A 23,442-nucleotide genomic window follows, 5' to 3' on the forward strand; every position below is an offset into this window, starting at 1 on the left:
CTCTCCTATACTATGACTGCATGTTTAAGAAACATCGGAGTCTCGAAAAATCCAAGCTGCTTGTGAGGGTTGCCCATTCTGAAAAAATTTGCAGTCGTAGTTGCATTTGACGTATCCTTCTTTCGGTTTCGTCCAAGCTGAGGTTGTTGATCTGATTCGACATGAATTTGAAGATGTTACACTTGTTACCGTTGACCAACAATCTACCCATTCTTTTGCTTTAATCTCTGCCTTGATTTTATCTTCTTGCCAATGACTTTCCTTTTTTTGATAAACCAATTGATTTCTACTTTTCCAAATCCGCCATAGAGCCCATATAGGGAGCTGTCTTTTCTTTTTTTTTTATATATATATTTATAAACACAGGAGTTGAAAAATTTAACGCTGGTTATTGATTCCGTAACAGCCGTTAACGGACGTTAAATCACGGGTTTGATTCCACCAACAAGTCGAACATTAAGAATTTTTAGACTAAACTTTATTAATTGAGGTATTTTTATTCCAATCCAAAACAATTGGGTATTAAATGTCCAAATAAAAATTACTTTGGTTTTTTTTTGGGAATTTTCCCATTAAAAATATAGATATTTAGAAGATTTGGTTAAGATTTAGAAATACAATTCGCCTATCATCTTTGTTTGAACATTGTTAACTGTTTTGAATTATCATATCATACATAAAGTTAAAAAATAAATCTCAATTTTTTCTGCATATTTTGGGAGTCGAAATTTTTAAACGGATATATATTACCTAATTGATGAAAAAGGTGTGTGTTCAAAGTCACATATCGGCTAAAATGTTTAGATATTGATTTAGAATCATATTGTAAATAAGATAAAAATGAATCCAAATCCGAATGAACACGAAGCTCAACTTAATAAGCATCCAAATTTAAAATTATATACCCTCTATTTCGGTTTTTTTTTAGTTTAACTGCTTTATTTTATCAGAAATATTAAATTTTAAACTTTTAAAGTTTTTGAAATAATAGAATTCATATATTTAAAATCGATAAAAAGTTTATAATATTATGAACATTTGAACTTTTATGAAGAGTTACAATAACAAGAGACGGGCTATATTGCTAGACGGGGTTATATCAGATTCGTTATTGTTTGTTTTTTTTCTTTCAAAATAACTAAAATTAACCAAATTTAACCGAAATTTAAAAAAAAAATACAAAGAGAAAATTAGTTGAAAGAAAATTAAAATTTGGTTCAAATTTGTAAAAGAGTATTTAATGTTGACAAATATAACTAATAATATTTGGATATTTTGATTATTTAAAGTATTTGATTGATTTGGTTCTAAGAATAATTAATATTTTGAGTTTATAATTATAGTTTTGGGTATTAATTTTGGATATTTTCTAAGTTTTTGGATATTTTGGTTAACCTTTTGTTTATCGGTTCGGTTTTATTTTATTGAAAACTTAAATCAATAACTCAATTAAATTATATTCATTAAAGTAATATATTCAATAGACTTATAAAATCTCTATCCATTGCACATGCTATAAAATGAGTTATCGACTGCTACGTCATCGATACACAGAAGGACTATATTACAAGAGACTTTTCAGATTGTGTTTGATCTGTATTTATTGGACATGGAGGTTAATCTTGCAAAAAAAAAAATTACATTGAGGGTTTTTTTGGACAAAACCCTTATGTTTTCAAACAGAGTTAGCGAGTGCCACATCATCACTACAGGGGAAGGTTGTATTGCGGGTGACTTTAGAGATGGTGTGGTTGACTTCAGAATTCAGACTTAAATGGTAAACTTGCAAAAGAAACTGACTTGGAGAGTTATTTTGCAGAAAACCCTTTTAAATATTATATAGTAATTCATATATTAAAATCAATAAGAATATTATAATATTAAGAATATTTGAATATATATAAAGAGTTAAAATAACATAGGACGGTTATATTGCAGAACAGAGTTATATTGCAGGACGAGGTTATATTGCATGACAGGGTTATATGACGGGCGAGTTTGAATAATTAAAAAAAAAAACATCATTAACCCGGTGCTTCAATACGGGTTAAATCTTTATTTTATTACTTTTTAACACCACCAATATTAGACATATCGAATGATCCTGGCAAAAGTAAAATTGTATAAAACAAAAATTGTCTTGTTGTATTCTGTTACTTAATGACAATTGTAAAGTATAAAATATAAATATCTTATAAAATGATACAATTTGCAAATTTTTATATATAATATATAATCATTAAATTTTAAAAATCACTAATTTAAAAAATAAATGGGCCCGCGGGTTAAAATATAGTTTTACTATATATGTAGAAATCACTCCAGATGATCCAGCTTATTTTAAAGATAGGTCTATTAGATTTTTTATTTAAGTAATTTTATTTAAAAATAAATGATATAAATTTTCATCAAAAAGTTATTTTAAATTATGAACGACAATATTTTTTTGAACAAGTTTTGTTGCAAAATCGTTAGAGTACTAAATAATTAATACAACAATAAGAAAAACCATATAATAATAAATAGTGAAAAAATGTAAATGGGAGAGAGAAGGCAGCGAAAGCGAAACAAGAAGAGAAGTAGCTCAATACCACAGAAACATGGTGCCAGTATCTGCTTCCACCAATCCCATCTCTTCTTTCCATATCTCTTTTTTTATATATCCTCTCCTAATTATCATATTCGTTTTTTTTTTTCACTATAATCTAAACTTTTCCAATTGTTGAAACAATTTTATATTTATCTCTTCTATTTTCTGCATGGTGGTTTGAATTAGGCCACCAAGAAACTCTTGGATAAAATTAAAACTAGACACAGCAGAAAAAAAAACGAAAAAGAAAACAGAACACACATTCTCGCTTCGTCTGTGCCACACACACTCTCTTGCACCTTCTTGTCTCGACAATATTTTCAGGTGCGTTATGGCTTTGCCAATTTGAGTTTTGTCTGTCTTTAGAATCTATCCATAGATGCAAATTTGATTTTGATGCTTCTTCATCTTCTTAGTTGGGTTTGAATGGATTAGTCAAATTTAGGTAGTGATGATTGGCTTGGAGCTCACAACTGTTATTAAGTTTTGTAATTTTCAATACCCACAAGTTGATATTGATTCATGTGTCTGAAAAACCCATTAAATTGTTCTCAATTCTCATGAGATTGTGTTTGTTATGATATCTAAAGTATAGATTTTTGTTAGCAGAAGACAATCTTGAAGAGCAAAGTTAGTCCCTTTGTTGATGAATTGAGTGCAAGAGTGTTATATGATGGCTACTGCAGCTGTTATAGGACTCAACACTGGGAAAAGATTGTTGAGTTCATCGTTTTATCACTCAGATGTTACCGAGAAGTTTTTATCTGTAAATGATCATTGTTCATCACAGTATCATATTGCTTCAACGAAAAGCGGGATAACTGCGAAAAAGGCGTCATCATCGAACTATAGTCCGAGTTTTCCTTCATCGAATCGTCACACACAATCTGCCAAGGCTTTGAAAGAGAGTGTAGATGTTGCTTCTACTGAGAAGCCATGGATACATAATGGAACTGATAAGGAATTGGAAGAGGAAGGTTATGATGATGATCTAATTGGTCATTCTGTTGAGGCACTTTTACTGCTACAAAAGTCTATGTTGGAGAAAAGTTGGAATCTTTCGTTTGAGAAGGCGGCGTCAAGTGAGTCCTCGAGCAAGAGGACTATCCGGAAGAAGAAGATTCCGGTCATCACCTGTTCAGGGATTTCAGCTAGGCAAAGGAGGATTGGTGCTAAGAAGAAAACTAATATGACTCATGTTAAAGCAGTTTCAGATGTTTCTAGTGGTAAGCAAGTCAGAGGTTATGTGAAGGGTGTAATAAGTGAAGATGTGCTTAGTCACGCGGAAGTTGTGCGCTTGTCCAAGAAAATCAAATCTGGTCTTCGTCTTGATGATCATAAGTCAAGGTAAAGTAACATACTGTACATAGAAAAAGAGCTGAAAGTATTTATAGTGTAAGGACTGAATTATTGTCTGGTGAAACATTAGATTGAAGGATAGATTAGGCTGTGAGCCTTCTGATGAACAGCTTGCAGTATCCTTGAAGATATCTCGGGCCGAGCTTCAGGCATGGTTGATGGAATGTCATCTAGCTAGAGAGAAGTTGGCTATGAGCAATGTGCGTTTGGTTATGTCTATTGCTCAGCGATACGATAATTTGGGAGCAGAAATGTCTGATCTTGTTCAGGTAATTTCCAAGTCATCTTGTGGTGCACTCTCTGTTATAGCTTTTCATGAACTTTTCTATAAGAAAGATTTTTGTTTCCTACTATGAAGGGTGGTCTTATCGGACTTTTGCGGGGAATAGAGAAATTTGATTCTTCCAAAGGTTTCAGAATTTCAACTTATGTATATTGGTGGATTCGACAGGTGAGAATAACTGCTTCATCTCAGATGTTTGATGTTTTGTGCTTTCCAATATGGTTAGAATGTAAAAACTGACAAGTGATGCTCTTTGATTCATAATATCTAAAAGGGTGTCTCAAGAGCATTAGTGGACAACTCAAGAACCTTGAGGTTACCTACTCACCTACATGAAAGACTCGGTCTAATCCGAAATGCAAAGCTTAGACTTCAGGAGAAAGGAATCACACCCTCTATTGATGTAAGTGTATTATTAACATTTGACAATTCTGGTTTCTCCGGTCTACATTGTGTATGCTTATAATGATTTTTCTTTCCAGAGGATTGCAGAGTCTCTAAACATGTCGCAGAAGAAAGTTAGAAATGCAACAGAGGTAAAGTAAACTAATTTTTACTACTTGTCCCTTTTGTTTTCAAGGGACCGATGTGTGTTTGTGCTTACGGTCTTGAACTTGCAAAATGCAGGCTGTTAGCAAAATATTTTCTCTAGACAGAGATGCATTTCCTTCTTTGAACGGTCTCCCTGGAGAAACTCATCACAGTGTGAGTCTCTTCTTTCGGTTTCTCTTAAACCAAAACGACAATTTTGGTTTCACCATCCATGTTTCCATGTGTCTCTCCTCTCCAGTATATAACGTTTTGCTTGTTTGTTTCACTATTTCCAGTACATTGCGGATAATCGTGTGGAGAACAATCCCTGGCACGGGTATGATGATCTGGCACTTAAGGTAAAAAAAAAAAGAAAAAGTCATAAGTGAAGCTACATTGATATAATGGTTCTGATTTTCTCTATTATGAAGCTTGCTACATTGATACTTAATGAACACTGAAGTTGAGCATGTTGATGATAAATTGCAGGAGGAAGTAAGCAAGCTTATAAGTGCAACACTCGGAGAACGGGAAAGGGAGATCATCCGATTATACTATGGTCTAGACAAAGAATGTCTCACCTGGGAAGACATTAGCAAACGGTATGTATCCGATCTTTAAGCCTCTTGGTCCATTGTTGCATCATCAACATCATTCTTTAAACTGTCACTTGACAAATTGCAGGATAGGATTATCGAGAGAGAGGGTGAGACAGGTAGGGCTTGTGGCACTGGAGAAACTAAAACACGCAGCGAGGAAGAGAAAAATGGAAGCAATGATCCTCAAGAATTGATTTTGTTTTTGTACATTTTGATTACATCAGAGCCATAGAGAGCGGTTGTGAATGTGTATATATACAGGAAACAAAGGGGGAAGAGTACTCTCTTTATTTTTTATCTTCCTTGCTTCTTTTGTAAACTGAGTTGAGAAACAAGAGACAGTGATGTAATATGGCTTCACGTAACTTCCTCATTCCTCCTATATCATCAACTTATCCGGGTTTTTTTTTCCCTTTTCCCTGCGAAAGCTATAATACTTCAATTTCTAACTTTTCACAAATCGAGAATGTTCATTTTTTAAGTTTTTTTCCGAGTCAAGACTGTTCGTTTTCTCGTCTCCTGGCTGCCATAACTCTTTGTTTTCGACCCGATATAGGGTCTCTTCTTTGCCACCGCTCCTCCGTGATAGCATTGATTTTTTCCAAGTCGAGGCTATTTAGTTCTACCTTGTCTTGAATTAGGATAGTTCTAATAGAGAGAGAAAACGAACTAGAGAGAAACTTAAGCCAAGTATTTGCTTGTATTGCTTAGAAATGCTTAGATTATTAAAAATGAAGGATCCCACCCCTTTATATACAACTAGGTGAATATCAGCGCTACGCCGCAGGCTTCTTTCAAAAAGATTCCAAAAGTTTAAGGATGCACAATCCTATTCAAGTAAATTATTTGTTAAGACTTACTAAGTTAAGAAGATATTTAAGATCAAAACTCTGTTTACTATTCGAAAACAAAAAACACAAGGAAAATCTTTGAGTATATATCAAGAGTCAATAGAAAATCATACAATGTTTTAGGTTGAAAAAGACAAAAGAATGAGTATAAGTTAAAGAAACGTGGAGCAAATATTTTCTCTGGTGGTCCAATATAACAAATTGTGCTTCATTACTAAACAAAAACATTTTGAAAAAATTATCTCTATGATAAATGTATATCTCTCTCAATAAACGATTAACTATGGTCATTATTGGACCTTGTAGACAACATAACGATTCCCAAACCACTATTTGTAGTTTTGAAAATTATGAATAATGAAAAGGCTAATACAGTGACCACTTATAACAATATGTGTTCAACAATCCAATAATGACGATATCAACTCTTGGAAAACATGTATAATCTTGATATTTGCTCCAATATGTTTGAGACTTGGAGTCCATTTAGCTCTGCCTTTCTATAAAGCCATTGATAGCTCTTTACAAATAAAAATATTCCAAGACATAAATAAAAGTTGTCTACTAAGGCTTAGGTACTTTAAAAACTATATATTTCATACATCTTGTCTCCCATATACACCAGCACATGACGGAGACTAATCTCTGGAGCTGCTCAAGCATGACCTCCTAATCTATCTATTCTCCAAAATTCTGTCATACTCTTACACTCTTAATGAAAATTTAAAACCCCTGGTTGCCCTTACTAAACGGACCAATCAAAAGAGAGAGATTTTCGACCAATCAAAACAAAGAGATTTCCGACCAATCACAAACAAGCTCATGTATTCATCGGGACAAATCCAATCCAAAATTCAAAACCACCACATCGTCATCGTCTTCACCTCGTCGTCGTTCTTCCACCATTGAAAGTGAAGTTTTAATCTCTAGGTCAGTTCCTATTCTCTTCTTCCACTTCTAACATCGAGTCTTTAGTGGTTTCTGGTATTGTATTTGAAATTTGGTGATTTCTATTAGATTTGATAGGGTTTTCAATTGGTGTTGGTAAATAATGGACATTGTGTTGGTAACTATGTATCCTAGGTCGATTAAGACACTTTAATGGACTGTAGTGGTTGATTCGTTGTTAATTGTAGGTAGATTAGTGTTTTTGGTCCGAGAAACGATTTGCAAATAGAGTAGAACATGTAAACCTGGGTATGATTGAAAAACGTAGTATAACTGTTTGAAATAGTTTATCTGGTATTTTTGAGAAAATATGGGTATAACTCAGAAACGTAGTATAACTATTTGAAGTAGTATATTTGGTAATTTTGAGAAAACCTGGGTATAACTTAGAAACGTGGTATAACTATTTGAAGTAGTAAATCTGGTATTTTTGAGATTACTGTTAGAAGTGGTATAACTGGTAATTTTGGTATAACTGTTAATGTATTTTTTTTTTCAGGAGAATGAGCAACCTTCCAATAAACATACATTTTGATTATGATGGATATTATTCAAAAACCGGAGATACATATCAATGGAATCCAAGGATAGCTGGCTTGTACGGTCTATCGTTTAGGACATCATCAATGGATGAGATAATGATAGAGCTAATGTTGATGTCGTAGCTCTTTATGCAGACAAGCCAATAGCAGAACAACTTTCTGAGCCTTTGGAGCCACTAGAAAATATTGTTATCAGATATGTGGAAAATGGTGTTGATAACATTGTCGATATGAGTATGGAGAATGATGGTATTCGTGAATATGTTGAGATTCCACGTGCTAGCCAAGTTTCTAAATTTAAAGATCCATGCGAAGATGGTCTTGATCTAGTAATAGGTCAAGAATTTGAAAGCAAGCATGAAGTGCAATATTTAGTTGAGACATGAGCAAATTTGAATATGTATTCTCTGGTTTTTGTAAAACTTGGTTAAACTTGGTTTCGTAATGGTACAACTATATATGTCTCTGATTTCGTGTTTTTATGTATTCTCTAGTTTTGTAAAACTTGGTTAAACTAGGTTTGGTATAACTACGAAGAAATTAACAAATCTTCATAAATTCAAAATTATATCATAATGCTTTTTGTAAAGAAATAGACAACTTAGTGTTACATAATCAAATTAGTGGTTTGTAATCAAAATTTGTTAAATAAAATTTACAAAAATCTTTACACATTTTAGTTCTCTACATGAAAGTCTTTATACTTTTAAGATGTCTTTCTTTTGAATCTTCATGGTGAATGTCAAAAGTATGAAAATTTAACATTTTACACATATTATTGAATGAATATGTTTGGAATTTACCTCATATACATAAAATCTTGTGTACAACTAATAAAAATTAATATTTTTCAAAGAATAACTAATTATAAAGTAAAACCCCAAAAATACAACTGTGTGTTTGCGAGTACAACTTGTAAACTTGGAAAAACTGTGTATATTTGACTGCGTCATGTGTACAAATGACGGCGCCACGTGTACAAATGACGGCGCCTTGACTGTAAAAATGACGGCGCCATGTGATCACGTGTTATTTGCCACAAATATCCAATTTTTTTATTTATTCGAATTTGCCTACAAAATATTCAAAATTTTCGAAATAATCCAATTTTTTTTCTTTTCACCCTTTTAATTTCCCTCAAACTTTTTTCCCAAATATCATTTCAGCCCCTTTACCATACCAAGATGAACAAACGTACATAGTTTTACCTAGTTTAACAAAAATAAAGCATTTGTACATAGTTGTCATTCACACAATTGTACCTAGTTTTACAAAATAATACCAAAATAAAACAATAACCATTTATGATCACACAGTTGTACCTAGTTTTTTTAAACCGACGGAGTTATACCAAAATAAAATAACAACCAAATAAATTTTAACGATGATGTTGCTTAAGAAGTAGAGCACAACTACTCTCAGACGATCATCAAAAGGTTTCTTCAATGATAGTAACTTTGTCTCCACATCTTGATATTTTATTGTTGCTCTGGGTCCAAATATCCTGCCAACAAACTCCATACAGCCCTTGGTTTCACAGGAATTCGGAAATTGGTGACAATATGATCCTAACACGAGTGCAAATTCTTTGAGAGAATAGCGGATCGGAACCCCATTGACGATAAACCAAACTTCCCTCTTCTTCTCTAAACATGCTGTGCATCAACTTATGATTTGTGTCCCTGTGCACAGTGGCGGAGGTAGGAAATTGATTTATAGGGGTCAAAACGTAAGAAAATGATTTTATAGGGGTCAATATGTTAATGGAGCTGGAGTTTATATAGATTTTTTTTAACAAAATTACACCAAATTTTCAATTTTCATAGGTGTCATATGACCCCCTTAATTATAAGCTAGCTCTGCCCCTGCCTGTGCATGTGGAAGAAGTGTCGGAACAATGGGTGTTCTCTGAACCATTTCAACTCCTTGCCTTTAAGATGAGTCTCCAATAAGCCCACTCCCTTATGAATATAGCACTTTGTTGAAATCTTGAATGGCTTTGTATACTCACTCGGATTGAAGTACATTTTAAGAGGTTGTAGAGTTTCAGTTTCCTCATTAGAATCCTACAATCAAGATCAAGTCGGACCAAGTTATACAAAGTTGTACCTTTTAGTTTTAAAACTTCGAAGTTAGAAAAACAGAATAGTTATACCAAGTTATTTATAGTTTTACCTTTTAGTTTCATTTATTTCTAAGTTATAAAAGCAAAAACAGCATAGTTATACCTAGTTATTCATAGTTTTATCTTTTAGTTTCAAATATTTATAAGTTATAAAAACACGTTAGTTATACCTAGTTATTCATAGTTTTACCTTTTAGTTTCAGAATTTTCTAAGAGACAAAAGCAACAAACTTATACCTAGTTCTACGAGTTGTCCAAAGTTTATAGATCTTACCGTTGCAACCCCATTAGAGATTGAATCTATTGCTTCAGATTCCACTACCGCCGGCGGTGGTACTTCTTCAAGATTGGCTTCTGGCAGAGTTAAAGATACATTTGCGTTCTTAATTTGTTCGAGACATAACTCCCTTCCATAAACCTACAAACAAAATCATTTACATTAGCACTTCCATTCAATATTTCAATCGATTCAACTACCACTAACATTCTCCATCTCTTCGGATTCTATACAAACATAACGAACAATCAATTTCAATACTCGCGGACTTTCACTCGATTTTAATCACAAAACCCAAAATAAAACTCGATTTTACCTTGTCCAATAACGTAGTTGTCTGTAGTTATACCAAGATCGACTATGAAGAAATAGAAGAGACACGAAAGGGATAAACTAGTGTTGCTGTCGTAGGATTTTTCTCCAAGGAATGAACTGTTTTACCTGTTTAAATTGGAATCGACCCAGTAAGAAAGGATTTGGGTATTTTTAACCCAATTAGCTTGGTTGGGTCGTTAATATGTGATATTTTGAAGGGTTAAGAGGTCTTTGTCTACTTTTTCGAATTAAAAAAAATCAAAACTAAATTATATTTTATAAGAGGAGCAATTGAGAAAAGTTTGGGAGCTGGAAGAGCCCCTGAGAATTTGTTCCGCACATGACTCTCATGAGGGTTCTTTGCGGGGCGAGTCACCGTTGAATGAAAGCTGAGTTTCTCTAACTAGAAGCTTCTCTACTTGAAAAAAGACCATGAGATTGTATTGCGCATAGTCAATGAGAACAGAAAGACGGCAATGTGACGCTTTATCTTAAGAATCAATTCTGTTACATGACAACCATCATCCAGAAATAAAAACTTAGAAGCAGCGATTGACAAATCTAGAGTGAATCATTTAGAAGCCAGAGTTCAACTCCATAAAATCAAGCAGTCAAGCATAACAAAAACAATGAAATCTCAACATTTCAAAGCAGAAATCATCTAATTTGGCTTAGAGGATTTAATATCATAATTACCCTTTGAAGAACCTTTAAACGCTATTGAAAGACAAATATTCGATCTTCTCTGTCTTCCTTCCTTTATACATGATCTGTGAAGAAATATGAATCGATTTGTACAGAAAATTCAATAACAAAACTCCAAAACAAAGATTATAGGGAAATGGTAAAGGAGATTGTAAATTATCGAGTATTTCCATGTCCCACTGCTTCGTGTATGTGATAGTGGTTCATCGTCCGAGATTCAAATTGCCGGAGATCCGATTCGGAAACCCTAAGCTATAAACCAAACCCAGAAAGCATCACACTCGACAACCATTCCATTCCATAAAAATCGAAAACGAAAACCAAAAATTGGAAAGAAATCAAAGTGACGTCCCATCAGTTCCATATACTTAATATATACTTGATTTAAGGGGGGGGGGGGGGGGTTGAACATAGGATTTTAATTGAATATGAAAGAATTTAGAATTCTATTTAAATCTAGTGTTATTCAATTGATTGGTTTTAGAATTCTATTAAATTCTACTGTTATTCAATTTGTTGGTTTTAGAATTCTGTTAAATTCTTTTGTTATTCAGTATTAAGATTGTTTTAATGGCAATGTGATTTGATTAGAATTTAAAAGAAATCAAAGACAAAAACGTGAAGAAACAAATCTCACCTATTATGGTGTGATTTGGATAGAATCTGTCAAATACATTAAAATCTTTTATTTCCCTATTCATTTTAATTCTTTTTTAAGATTAACTTGGTGTACTAGTTACGAGAAAGAAATGAAAAGGTTGAGGGAGAGTCGGAGAGATATGGAAATTGGAATCATCAAGAGGAGTAATGACGGGGCATACTCTCGAAAGTTCCCAAAAATGTCGGAAAATGCGCGAACTTTCAAATTTGGGACAAAAAAAGCATGAACTCTCGAAATGTCACTTAAATCATAAAGTTTAGTTTGACTTTTGATAAAATGGTAGTTTTCGTTGACCTGGCCATTTCGGACATATCGTTAAATTTCCGTTAACGAGACGATGACGGGGTTAACTTTCCGTTAGAATCTCCGTTGAATCAAAACGACGTCGTTTAGAATTGTTCTTATAATTTTATAAAAATAGGTTTTTTTATATACTTCCAATCTAACTATAAATATCACATCAATTCAAAACGACGTCGTTTTGATTCAACGGAAATTTCTAACGGAAAGTTAACCCCGTCAACGTCTCGTTGACAGAAATTTAACGACATGCCCGATATGGCCAAGTCAACAAAAACTTAACCATTTTATCAAAAGTCAAACTAAACTTTATGATTTAAATGACATATCGAAAGTTCATGCTTTTTTTGTCCCAAATTTGAAAGTTCGCGCATTTTCCGACATTTTTCCCATTAAACTTTGGGAGTAATTAAATTTTTTTTTTTTGTTTTGGTTGATTGTTTTTAATGTGAATTTATATTTTTTCTTCACGTATATGTGTCCTTCTCTTAAATGCTGACATGTAACTTATATTGAAAAAGTTGACATCTTTTAATATATACTAAGATATGACCCGCGGGTTAATTATTTGATTTTTGTTATCTTTTTATAAATTGATGCATTTGTTTTATATAATATTTTTTGTTATACACCGCGGGTCACATGCGTTGTAACTAAAAAATAGAAATTTTATGTTGTATATGTTTTGCTTAGTGTTTAAAATTGTATGATTGTATTTTGATTTGTTAATCCTAGGATTTCACCCGTGATATATTGTCCCGTATTAATATCAATCCAAACCCGTCCCTCCATATAATCCCGTCCCGTAAAATTAAACATCATTTTGTTATTTCTTTTAATAACACTTTTATTTAAAAGATAAATAATTCGAGTCAATTTAAAAATTTGCTTACAAATGGTGTCCATAATATATATATTTTTAAATTAGTGTGTTTTTAGACCAACCCGTAAAAATAATTTATAATTGTATCTTAAAATACTAAATAATTGTATTTCGATTTGTTAATTTTAGGATTTCACCCGTGGTATATTGTCCTGTTTTGGATAATTGTAGAAATTAAGGAAATATCCGAATGACTCAATTCCGGGTCAGAGTAAAAAGAAAAAATACGACCTGATTAAATGCGCAAATTTGTTCTTCAAAAATGTACCTTAGATTGTACACATAATTTTTTCTTCATCGATTGATTATATATGTCCGTTTTAAAAAATTTGAATCATAGCATATACGGAAAAAAAATCTAAAATTTTATTAACTATGATATTTTATAATAATTCAAAATAATATAAATATAAGATCACATAAAAGTGAAATGAGAATCATATATTTATGTATAAATTAGGTAGAGAGGTTTTAGGAAATTAGCTTAAATTTGTTATATTAGCTAATTTTTTTTTTTTTTTTTATCAACCACACATTCATTAAAAAGTAACTCCATGATTGGTTGTCCAACTAGGTGGAGAAGAGTTTACAAAAGTAACAGTTATATTAGCTAATTTAAATTAAAAAAAAACGAAATTAATCAATAAAATCTACAAATATATGTTTCCTCAATTAAATCATTATATTTAATTTCCTTATCTATAAAAATCGTAAAGAATATGCCATAAATAAATAGTTTAGGTATAGTATATTTACTATACCTAAACTATTTATTTATGGCATATTCTTTACGATTTTTATAGATAAGAAATCGCGATTTTTATAGATAAAAAATCAAATATAATGATTTAACTAGATCCTTACCCGCACCTACGTGCGGGATTTTATGTTTTAAGATATGTGTTGTACAAAAGTTATTTACATTTTAAACTTTAAATTAGTATCACAAAATTAGTTTTCTATTTTTGTAGTGAATTAGATAATAGTATAGATATCATCATATAAAAAATTAATTGGAAAATAATAATTTGTTCTAAATGAACAAAATCGACAAATTTGTTCTCTGTTTGATGAATTATAAATTGTGAACAGAAAGATAAGTGTTACAGATTTTATGTTTTATTTACATTAGTTTAAAGTGTTTTATATAAATTAGTAATTTGGTTATGGTGAATGATAAATAATTTGGACAGTTGCAGAATTTTGGTGTGTAATAGTTATGATAGTAATATTCATTTATTTAGAATTATCATATTCTAATAAAATGTAAAATAATTATTTTGTTAATGCTACATTATTGTTTAAACAAAGATAACTTGTAAATTTTAAAAAGGCTATACCCAAATTTAAATATAGTGGCCCATAACTGCATTTTGTTTGGGCCGGAATACATATAGAGTATATTCGATTGTTTTTGTATTAACTATATGATTGTATTTCTTCTCTTTTTTTGGCAAACTATACGACTATTTTTTTTTTTTGGGCAGATGTTTTTAGAACTTTCTTGTCTATCTAATTATACTAAATCAACAGTCACTTTTTCAATAACTGATGCATTCTCTGATTGACACATCAGCTTAGTACAATTTTCTTACTCTTTCATTTTTCACGGAGGATTTTGATTATATCTAATACTTATAACAAAAGGAAATCGTTTTTATTTAGCTTTTTATTTTCTCAAAACCCTTTTTTCTTTCATCCCCATGATCTCCACCTCTTCCACTTCTTCTCCTCCAAAATTTCGATGACTTATCTATAAAAGAAAAAGATGGTCTTCTCATCATCATACATCGATTAGTCTCAGAAATCAATTACTTTTTTCACCCCAAAGGTATCAATTTACCATCTCCAATTTCAGTTTTTAATTTTGTTATAGCTGTCAAAGATTTCTTATATCATGCTTAATAAACAATGTTTCAATATATGTGTTTATATGTTTACAGTTTCGCCAAATACGTCTTCAAGCTCAAGCAAGCATTCAAAAGTTTCATTTTCCTTGGCAGATCAGAAAACAATTGCAGAATTTTATTCGGTATTATCCAATTTTCTACGTTTTGGATAAGTGTTTAACTTTCTCCTTAGATCTACAAAGCATTTACAGTACATAATGATTTTGTTACATGATTCAGTTACGAACTGAACCCAATCCAAAAGGAATCCAACGTGTTCTCTTAATTTTCAATCAATCCTTAATTTACCATCTCCAATTTCAGTTTTTTATTTTGTTATAGTTGTCAAAGATTATTAAATATGTCATGCTTAATAGATTACCTTTCAATACATTTGTTTGTGATATATGTGTTTACGTCTACACGTTAGCAATCTGACCTTCATTCACGTTTAATTGCTTATCACTTTTCCATGGTCTCTCTCAACATAAAACCCTCACTTTTCTGGGTAATTGAAGGGAACATGAGAAAGAGATAGGGGAGATGAGAGTGAGATTCCACCTGGCAATTGTCTTATCCGTGTATTTATTTTCACCCCTATCTCTTTATTAATTAGATTAGTAGCTTATTTTTTATTTTTGGTTTTTTTTGTTACAACTTTATGAAATATACATACTATCTTACATTTGTATTAAATTAAATTCTCCAATTATTAAAATATTTTAGATTATACCAAAATAAATGTTTGATGCCAAAATATATTTTAATTTTAGTAAAAAATAAAATAAATACTATGTCCGTGTATTAGCACGGGCCTAATGCTAGTTCCTCTCTAAAACACACCCTGCTGTCAAAAAAAAAAAAAACACACCCTAAAAATCTCAGTCGCTTGTTCGATCTCCTCCGATGCAAAATTGTCTGATAATAAAATGATTTAATTGAGGAAAAATATATTTGTAGATTTTATTGATTAATTTCGTTTTTTAATTTTGTCAAAAATAAGGAAAGATCCGATTGAAGATTTTCGGGTCAAAATTAAAAAAAATTCGATCCGATTATCTTTTCTTAAAAGTGTTGCAAAAATGTATAGTAAATGATTTCACCTCCATATTAGACGGCGTGGATTGATTCTATCTAATGGTGGAGATCAATTCTCTAGATCATTCTAGATTCTTTACTTTATCTCCAAGACTTTTCTACTTCTTCTCGAAGAGTGTCCTTGTTCTTCACCAAGGCTCCAGAACCTTCTAGAACATTGCGGAAAAAATACAAAGAAAGAAAAGCTAAAAGATATTTTAAGTCTTGGTAGGTGAACCTCTTGGACTCGGCTCATACTCCTTTTGTGTATCCTTAGACGGATTTGTCTGTGACATCTTTCCCACCTAATTCGGTGACATCCTCGTCGATGTGTATGTCTCGAGCTTGTCTCAGAATTGCCACAAGTCGCCCTTCAGTTTTCATGTCTCCTCCGATTAGGGTATTCCGTTCCACCTGATGAAAAAATGAGTTTGGCGAGGAATACCACATAATTTCACTTCCTTAGATGCGAGCACCTCTTAGATTTCCATATCGTAGGATTTGATCACCACAAGTGATGCTCGACCGGGTACTCCTCAACTTTTTTACTCTTCGTCTTGGTGATATGGTTTAAACATATTCACGTGGAAGACTGGATGTATCTTGAGGATATCATGTAACTTCACTCGGCAGGACACCATCCCTACTTTGGCAAGAACTTCGAAAAGTCACTTCATATCTCCGAAGTAAATCTTTGTGGGAGAAGCGTCTCCCACCGAATACTCGACCGGTCGCCTCTTTTCGTCGCCCCACTTTTTTATTTGTCTCCGAGATTTTGCCAAACACGCCCGTGCAAGGTCGGCATGTTCTTCCCAAGTTTGGACCATCTTGAACGCCCCTACACTCTTTCCTTCCGTGAGTGGCGAGGCAAGTGTGTGGAGTTCAACCATTGTTCAGCCTATGGTGAATGACAGTTGTGCTGACTTTGCGGCGGAACCGACTTTGGGGGCAGACGAGAAATCATCTATGGGCTAAGCAACAGTTACGAGTCGGGCAAATCTTTTGAGGAATTATGGGGTGACTGGAGAAGATGTGGTAATGACAGAAAAAGAATTGGCGGAAGATGACTTGGTAGAAGATCAGACATCATCATCGGAACAGGTAGATGAGGCACTAGAGGAGACAGAAGAAGGTTAATTGGCTGACGGAGAGGACAACAACCACCAGACTGAATTGATTGAGTCTACAGAGGCTGCATTAGCTCATGATGGAGTAGTGGAAACCGGAAAAAGAGCAAGAACCAGTGGTGTTCTAAAAGGTGTCAGTTCTAAGAAGCGGAAAGCACAGATTCTGCTTTCTCCTAAAAGGTGGGTCACAAGAAATAACAAGGATCAAGCGGGTGAGGGAAAAAACCGAGAAGCAAGCAAAGGAATGCCGGGTAGAACTAAACCACAAAAGCCAAAAATTAGATAAATGAAGATTTTAAGTTCGAATTGTCAAGGGTTAGAAAATAAGACAATAATTGGGTATTTTCGGGACTTGTGGAAGCAGTATCGGCCGGATTTTTTATTTCTTCCGGAAGCTAAACAATCCTCTTCTTTTGTGGATAAATTTGTAGGTCATTTCGGTTATAAAAATTTTAAAACAGTGGATCCTATCGGTTGTAGTGGTGGATTAGCACCCTATTATAATAATGATTATTATGTTTCAGTTTTATTTGAAAGCAATCGTGTAACATCCCCAATTTTTAAGTACAAAATTGGTCGTTGGACCATTTATTTTGTTAAAAGAAGACAAAGCTCATTAAAGGCTCAAGTACCTAATAAAATCGAGAAAAGGGTTTTGTACGTGTGTATACATCTTCTTGTTCATTAGCCATAAAGAGACAAAAGGTTGAGCAACCCTAACCCGTTAGTCATGAGATCGCCGTCGTTGATTAGTTATGAAGCCGTTGACGTATTGTTGTCGCTGTGAATCTTGTTGAGGAAGAGGGAGGTCTCACTTGGAAACGTGATGGAGGAGGTGGTGATTTGTCACAGGAAAATAAAGAGAAAGGGAGGAGAATGAAAGTGGAGAGAAAGAGGAGAAGAGAGAGAAGGCCACCGGATCTGAACCGGAGAACCACCACAGCCACCGTGCCACCGTAGTTTGTTACCACGAGTCGCTTTCATCAGAGTAGTCGTAGCCTTTAAGGGTAAGGAAACCCTAGACATATTAAGTAGCTTGTACGTGAAGTTTCTGGTCTTGTTTTATGTTTTGTTGATCTGTTGTTGTTTAATTGTTGAGCCATGAGGATTGAACGCCACGGTGGGCTTGAACTTTAACGAACGCAGATCCATCTTGCCGTTGAGAGTCATTGCGGAGAAAGATATTGGCTCGTCTCAACACTCGTGTCGTTGTTGTTTTGTTGATTATTGAACCGAAGCCTAACCAGCATTAACCAAGGAATCTTAAGTAATCCAATCCTAAAATGCGAGACATGTATGAGAAGTTTTATTGGATTTGTTTAATGAACTGAAACCGATAACATGTTCACGTGTGGAAATTGTAGTGTTGTACGCTTAGTATGGTTTTGGTCAGTGCCGGTCCAGATAAATATGAGGCCCAATACATAACAAAATTATTTTTTGTGGATTTTATCGATAAAAGTTAAAATTTGAGACCAACTCTTAAAACTTTAGAAAAATGAGGCCTATTTTTGCAATAATAAATAGATAAAATTTAAAATTTGAGATGAAATCTAAAACTTTCGAAAAACTGAGGTCTACTTATGCAATAACAAAAAAAAATTGGGGCCTAATTTTGTTACTAAAAATCTTCAAAATTTTTGAGGTCCAATACCCATGTATCTTGGGAATGGGTCGCGGGCCGGGCCTGTTTGGTAATTGATTATTAAACCAAACTCAATTATGTGTTCGTGTGGTTAAATGGTGATTTGGTTTTAGAGCCAAATTAATGTGATCGTGAACTAGAATTATGGTGAATTAAATTATTAGATTTTGATCTAATTAATTTAATGGAGGAAGCACGAAAATCAATGAAAATTTGGTTGGTTAGTATATTAAATTACTAGGATATGACCCGCGGTACACCGCGGGTTAATCTTTTATTTTATTTTTATAAACTAATGATTTATACATTCGTTTTTATGTTTTATTTGTACCGTAACGTATATTTGATTATGTACGGTTTCTAATAAGATGTAAGTTTGCGATATTCTAAGTGTAATAGTATTTTGTTTTTATATGGTGAAACTACATTTGTTTTCCATAATTTGTGATTTTAAATTTTTTATAATTGTGTATTATATAAATATTTTTGCAAATTGTATCATTTCTTAGGACATTTATAATTTATAGTTTACAATTGTCATTAAAATACTACGGAAATTTTTTTTTTGTTTTATATAATCTAAACTAAATCAGATTGACTCGATATGTATATTATTGGCAGTTTAAAAATAGTAAAATGAGGACTTAACCCGTATTGAAGCGGTTTGATAATGATATTCCAAATTTTTTTTAATGTTGATTCAAACATGTCGTCCCACTATATAACTATGTTCCGTAATATAACCCGTCGACATCTATTTATAACAAAAAAATATTTACGAAAGAGAATTTATTTTGTTTTGTTAAATTGTTGCATTAATTTAAAGATCTATTAAGATTACGCATCAAAAAGAGTTTATGGAGAAAATGTTGTTTTAAAGTAGGCCCCGGAAATCGGTGGCTTTGAAGCCAAAATATTAAAATAAATAGAAGGTGGGGAATACAGTATAACTAACTATCTAGCTACTGTTATCAAAATAATTACGTGGCAAGAAGATCAATGTACACATAGCCCATTCTAATTTTTCCACTTACGATATAGTATTTGAACTTGTAATAAGAGAAAGCCACTAAAATAAAAAGTCCTAATTGTAAATTAGAGCCCAACCCATTAAAGAGTTAAACGAAGATGAAGGATGATTTTGCTGATTTCGATTCTTTCCCCATCGTATATCCAAGCCTCCACCATCTTCTGTGATACATCTGCCAAGTATGGTTATCCTTTTCTTGATTTTAATCGGAACTAATTTTTCTAAAAATTAAGTCACTTAGTTGATTGATTTGATGATATGAACCGTTGATAAGTAAGCCGGATCTCAGTTCGTGGTGTTCCCAAAGGGGTTTAACGGCATGTATCCTCTTGGAGCAAGCTTTGAAATTCTCGATTGATGCTCGAATGGCTAAGTATCAACATCTGCCAATGAAATTCCTGGTAATTTTCTATTTTCTTCATTTGGTTGATAGATCTGCGACGTTATCGATTAGTCATTATTTCGAAATGGTAGCTTCGTCTTTCAATTCTTAGATTTGTGTTCTTTACATATTAAAAATGGTCACCAATTCCATATAAAAACATTCACAATTATCAGAGGCTTCACATACACATAAAAATCGAAATTGTTTAGATAATAGGTTAAAAAAACTTAGGGTTTGATGTTCTTGAGAGATTGATTTGGTTTTCCACATATAAGAATTAGACCCTAATATTGTGATTCTGAGAAAACATTCCTTGATAAAGACGGCTTTGGGATCTGCTTATGTATGGATGTGAATGGGTCCTCTATTTTGCTTGATGATAGAAATAAATATACATAAACAAATAAAAATTGCAAATGTTATATAATCTTTCATATAAGTTTATTTCATTATAAGCTAATTAATGTAATAACTCTTACAATTTAGTAAATGCATGAGCTTCTGGTTATGGATGATTGATACGAACTTGTGAAGCATCACAAGACTTTGACACTTCTTATTCCTGTTAAAAAAATGATTGGTTAACATCATTTAGTTGTTGGATTATTATAAGCTATGTAAAACAATTTTTTTTAGCATTTTAATACTGGAACAATTTTTACCTCTATAAGTTTTGATTTTTGCCATCGGCTAACACCAATTCCAGAGTCGAACCCGTTTTGATTGTATATTGTCGTTATGAATGCAGGATCAGAACCTAGACTCACCATGCGATTTTGTAAGGCCGCACATCGCTTAGATATGCAAATGAAACAACCATGGAGACATTATACAGTTTTTTTTGCTGTATGTAAAAGGTAAATTTTTTCTTGATGAGCTACTTTGTTTTTGCATATATTGACAGGTTATTTATAGGAGATTGTAGATGTTTATGGTTAGGTTTGATTGAAAAGCGAGAAAATCTTGGTGATCAAGTTCAAAATCTCGGAAATCTTCTAATTCAAAATTAATGCTAATTATTATAATTTACTGCATAATAATATGAGAATTAGGCATATTTTCTAAATATGGTACAAAGCATTATTGTAAACGAAGGATGAAGTAAGGAATATGCCATTTGATAGATGGATTGTTATAATTAGTATATATTTTGCTTTAAATTCGGGATTGTAGCTATCACATGAAAGAATATGCCTAATATTACTGCCGGTTAAATCTAAGGCAATATCCTATAGGAAACAAATGTTAAATGCAATTAATTCTCTACCATTATTATAGAAAACAAAATTCCGTTTGTTATAACTACTTATATATGTTTGGTTTATTAACAAAATAAATGATTAAATGTCATTTGGATTTTTTGTAGGAAAGTCTCAAATAAGGAAGGATCTGATTCAAAATAATTCGGGTCAAAATAGGAAGGATCTGATTAATGCGGGACCTTTAGACATTGTTAGGATTTGGTTGTTTAGGGAAGTTGCATATATAGTGAAAGATAATATATTGCCGAAATCTTTGCATTTTTTTTTGGCAAGTATCATGAAGTGGATCCGCAATGTTTAATTGAGTCGGGTCAAAAAAAAAAATTCCGGGTCAAAATTTTAAAAATACCCGACCCGATTGGATCCCCAAAAAGTGTTGCAAAAATGTATAGTAGATGGACTATTAATTGGAAATAATCTTGGTTTGATTAATTAATTGGTTGCAGATCGAAAATTGTTGTTGAACCGGATTTCTACTTTGCTAGTTCTAAACCAAGAATTCATAACCAATTGGCTAAGGTGAGGACTAGTTGGTGTTTTATTCATATACCCATATGTTTAGGTATTTACTTAGTTTAAGATTAAGCTGAGCATACCTATATGTTACATTATAAGTAGCATATATTTGGGTGGTGATTGTATATTATATTTATACGTACTTATATGTATATATATACCTATTTATAAAATGAACTAGTATTTTTAGAAATGAAAATAAAATTAAATAAATATTTTAATGCGAGTTGTGTGATTCGTGAAATGTTTGTTTGTGTAATAAGAGGCACAAGGGATCCAGTTGCACGGAAGAAGTGCTCAGGCACGAGAAATCCAGTATGTACGGGTAGACGGCATGTGTTATACGTTCGTATCCTGCATGCCTTTATGGTAGTGGTTATGGGACGTAGTCTCATTTGTTTTATGTGTGTGTGTGTCTTTGACACGTGATTGCCTGCTTGTGTTAGGTTTAGACTTTGTGATTGTCTAAGCGTGTTTGTGTATGAAAACTTCGTGAGCCCTGAGGCTTGCCCTCACTGAGTGATTTTCAATTGCTCACCCGTCTCTTTTTTGCAGGTTGTTTAAGTCAAGAGTTTTTTTTCCGTTGTTAATTGGCGAGTTTGAATATAAATATGGTTTGGGCCGCGCCAGAAAGTCAACATGTTGACCAGTTCCATGTAGCGGGTTCGGGTCCTTTCAAATCGGTTAATTGATATTGAGGTTATTGTTAAAGGAAAAGTAGTTCATCTTACTTTTGTATACGGAGAACCGGTAGCTCACAAACGAGAGCAAGTTTGGGAAAGACTAAGGCGTATTGGTTTGAATTGGAATACACCTTGGTTCCTAATAGGTGATTTTAATGAGGTCAAAGGGAATCATGAAAAAAAGTGGTGGAAGATTAAGACTTGCCTAATCTTTTATTACTTTTAATTCAATGATTAGAGACTGCGGTTTACTTGAATTTCCTCATATTGGTGATTTTTTTTATCGTGGCGTGGTTGGCATGATAAGAAGCCAATTAGCTGCAGATTGGATAGAGCCTTAGCTAATGAGGATTGACACGAATTATTCTGTAATTCATTCATTGAATACTCACCAATGGTCGATTCAGATCACAAACCAGTGGTGGCGACGATTGCAGATAAGATGCCCCGAGGAAAGAGAAAATTTCGGTTTGATAAAAGGTGGATTGGAAAGGAGGGATTAGTAGAAACAATTTCAGAAGGATGGCACCTAGAGGATAATTTGGGCGAAGGAAGTTTCATGGACAAAGTGTTAAATTGCAGGCGTGCGATCTCGAAATAGAGGAAAGATTTGACCCCTTATGGCCGCAAATCAATAACAATACTTAAAACCGAGTTATAAGTAGCACAAAATGATGATAGCCAATTACCAGAGGTGATAACAGATCTAACTTTACGGTGGCGAGAGGCTTACCGCGAATAGGAATTGTATTGGTACAAAAAAAGTAGGAGTTTATGGCTGCGGCTAGGAGATAATAATTCTTCATATTTCCATGCTCAAACGAAACAACGTCGAACTCGAAATAGGATTATCGATCTT

The 23,442-nt window shown here is 32.9% G+C and overlaps 1 protein-coding gene and 4 long non-coding RNA genes across 5 annotated transcripts; 3 read left to right on the forward strand and 2 right to left on the reverse strand.

The window, feature by feature from the left end:
- Positions 1 to 2,726: 2,726 nt before the first annotated feature.
- LOC9324354 (RNA polymerase sigma factor sigA) lies at positions 2,727 to 5,770 on the forward strand. Its single transcript, XM_002886725.2, has 10 exons — positions 2,727 to 2,914; positions 3,200 to 3,937; positions 4,020 to 4,218; positions 4,308 to 4,400; positions 4,507 to 4,635; positions 4,715 to 4,768; positions 4,860 to 4,937; positions 5,060 to 5,122; positions 5,253 to 5,365; positions 5,448 to 5,770. Exons 2-10 carry the CDS (start codon positions 3,261 to 3,263, stop codon positions 5,554 to 5,556), a joined length of 1,515 nt encoding a protein of 504 aa, XP_002886771.2. The 5' UTR covers positions 2,727 to 2,914; positions 3,200 to 3,260; the 3' UTR covers positions 5,557 to 5,770.
- A 3,632-nt stretch (positions 5,771 to 9,402) lies between these two features.
- On the reverse strand, positions 9,403 to 11,486 carry LOC110231123. Its single transcript, XR_002334222.1, has 3 exons — positions 11,117 to 11,486; positions 10,103 to 10,246; positions 9,403 to 9,769 (listed from the first exon to the last, which is right to left on the reverse strand). It is a non-coding gene; the product is annotated as an uncharacterized LOC110231123 (long non-coding RNA).
- A 3,021-nt stretch (positions 11,487 to 14,507) lies between these two features.
- LOC110231135 lies at positions 14,508 to 15,249 on the forward strand. Its single transcript, XR_002334236.1, has 2 exons — positions 14,508 to 14,800; positions 14,913 to 15,249. It is a non-coding gene; the product is annotated as an uncharacterized LOC110231135 (long non-coding RNA).
- Positions 15,250 to 19,680: 4,431 nt separating this feature from the next.
- On the forward strand, positions 19,681 to 21,642 carry LOC110230705. The gene is made up of 4 exons (XR_002333886.1): positions 19,681 to 19,916; positions 20,012 to 20,138; positions 20,871 to 20,979; positions 21,489 to 21,642. It is a non-coding gene; the product is annotated as an uncharacterized LOC110230705 (long non-coding RNA).
- Positions 20,250 to 20,883, reverse strand: LOC110230706. The gene is made up of 2 exons (XR_002333887.1): positions 20,785 to 20,883; positions 20,250 to 20,684 (listed from the first exon to the last, which is right to left on the reverse strand). It is a non-coding gene; the product is annotated as an uncharacterized LOC110230706 (long non-coding RNA).
- Positions 21,643 to 23,442: the final 1,800 nt, after the last annotated feature.

The sequence above is a fragment of the Arabidopsis lyrata genome, assembly GCF_000004255.2.
Source record: "Arabidopsis lyrata subsp. lyrata unplaced genomic scaffold ARALYscaffold_2, whole genome shotgun sequence".
Lineage (NCBI taxonomy): Eukaryota > Viridiplantae > Streptophyta > Magnoliopsida > Brassicales > Brassicaceae > Arabidopsis > Arabidopsis lyrata.

Coding starts and splice junctions, on each gene's coding strand:
- LOC9324354 (XM_002886725.2), top strand. CDS start 3,261: ATGATGGCTACTGCAGCTGTTATAGGACTCAACACTGGGAAAAGATTG. Junction 4,636..4,714: donor GAATCACACCCTCTATTGAT/GTAAGTGTATTA, acceptor TTTTCTTTCCAG/AGGATTGCAGAGTCTCTAAA. Junction 5,366..5,447: donor TGGGAAGACATTAGCAAACG/GTATGTATCCGA, acceptor GACAAATTGCAG/GATAGGATTATCGAGAGAGA.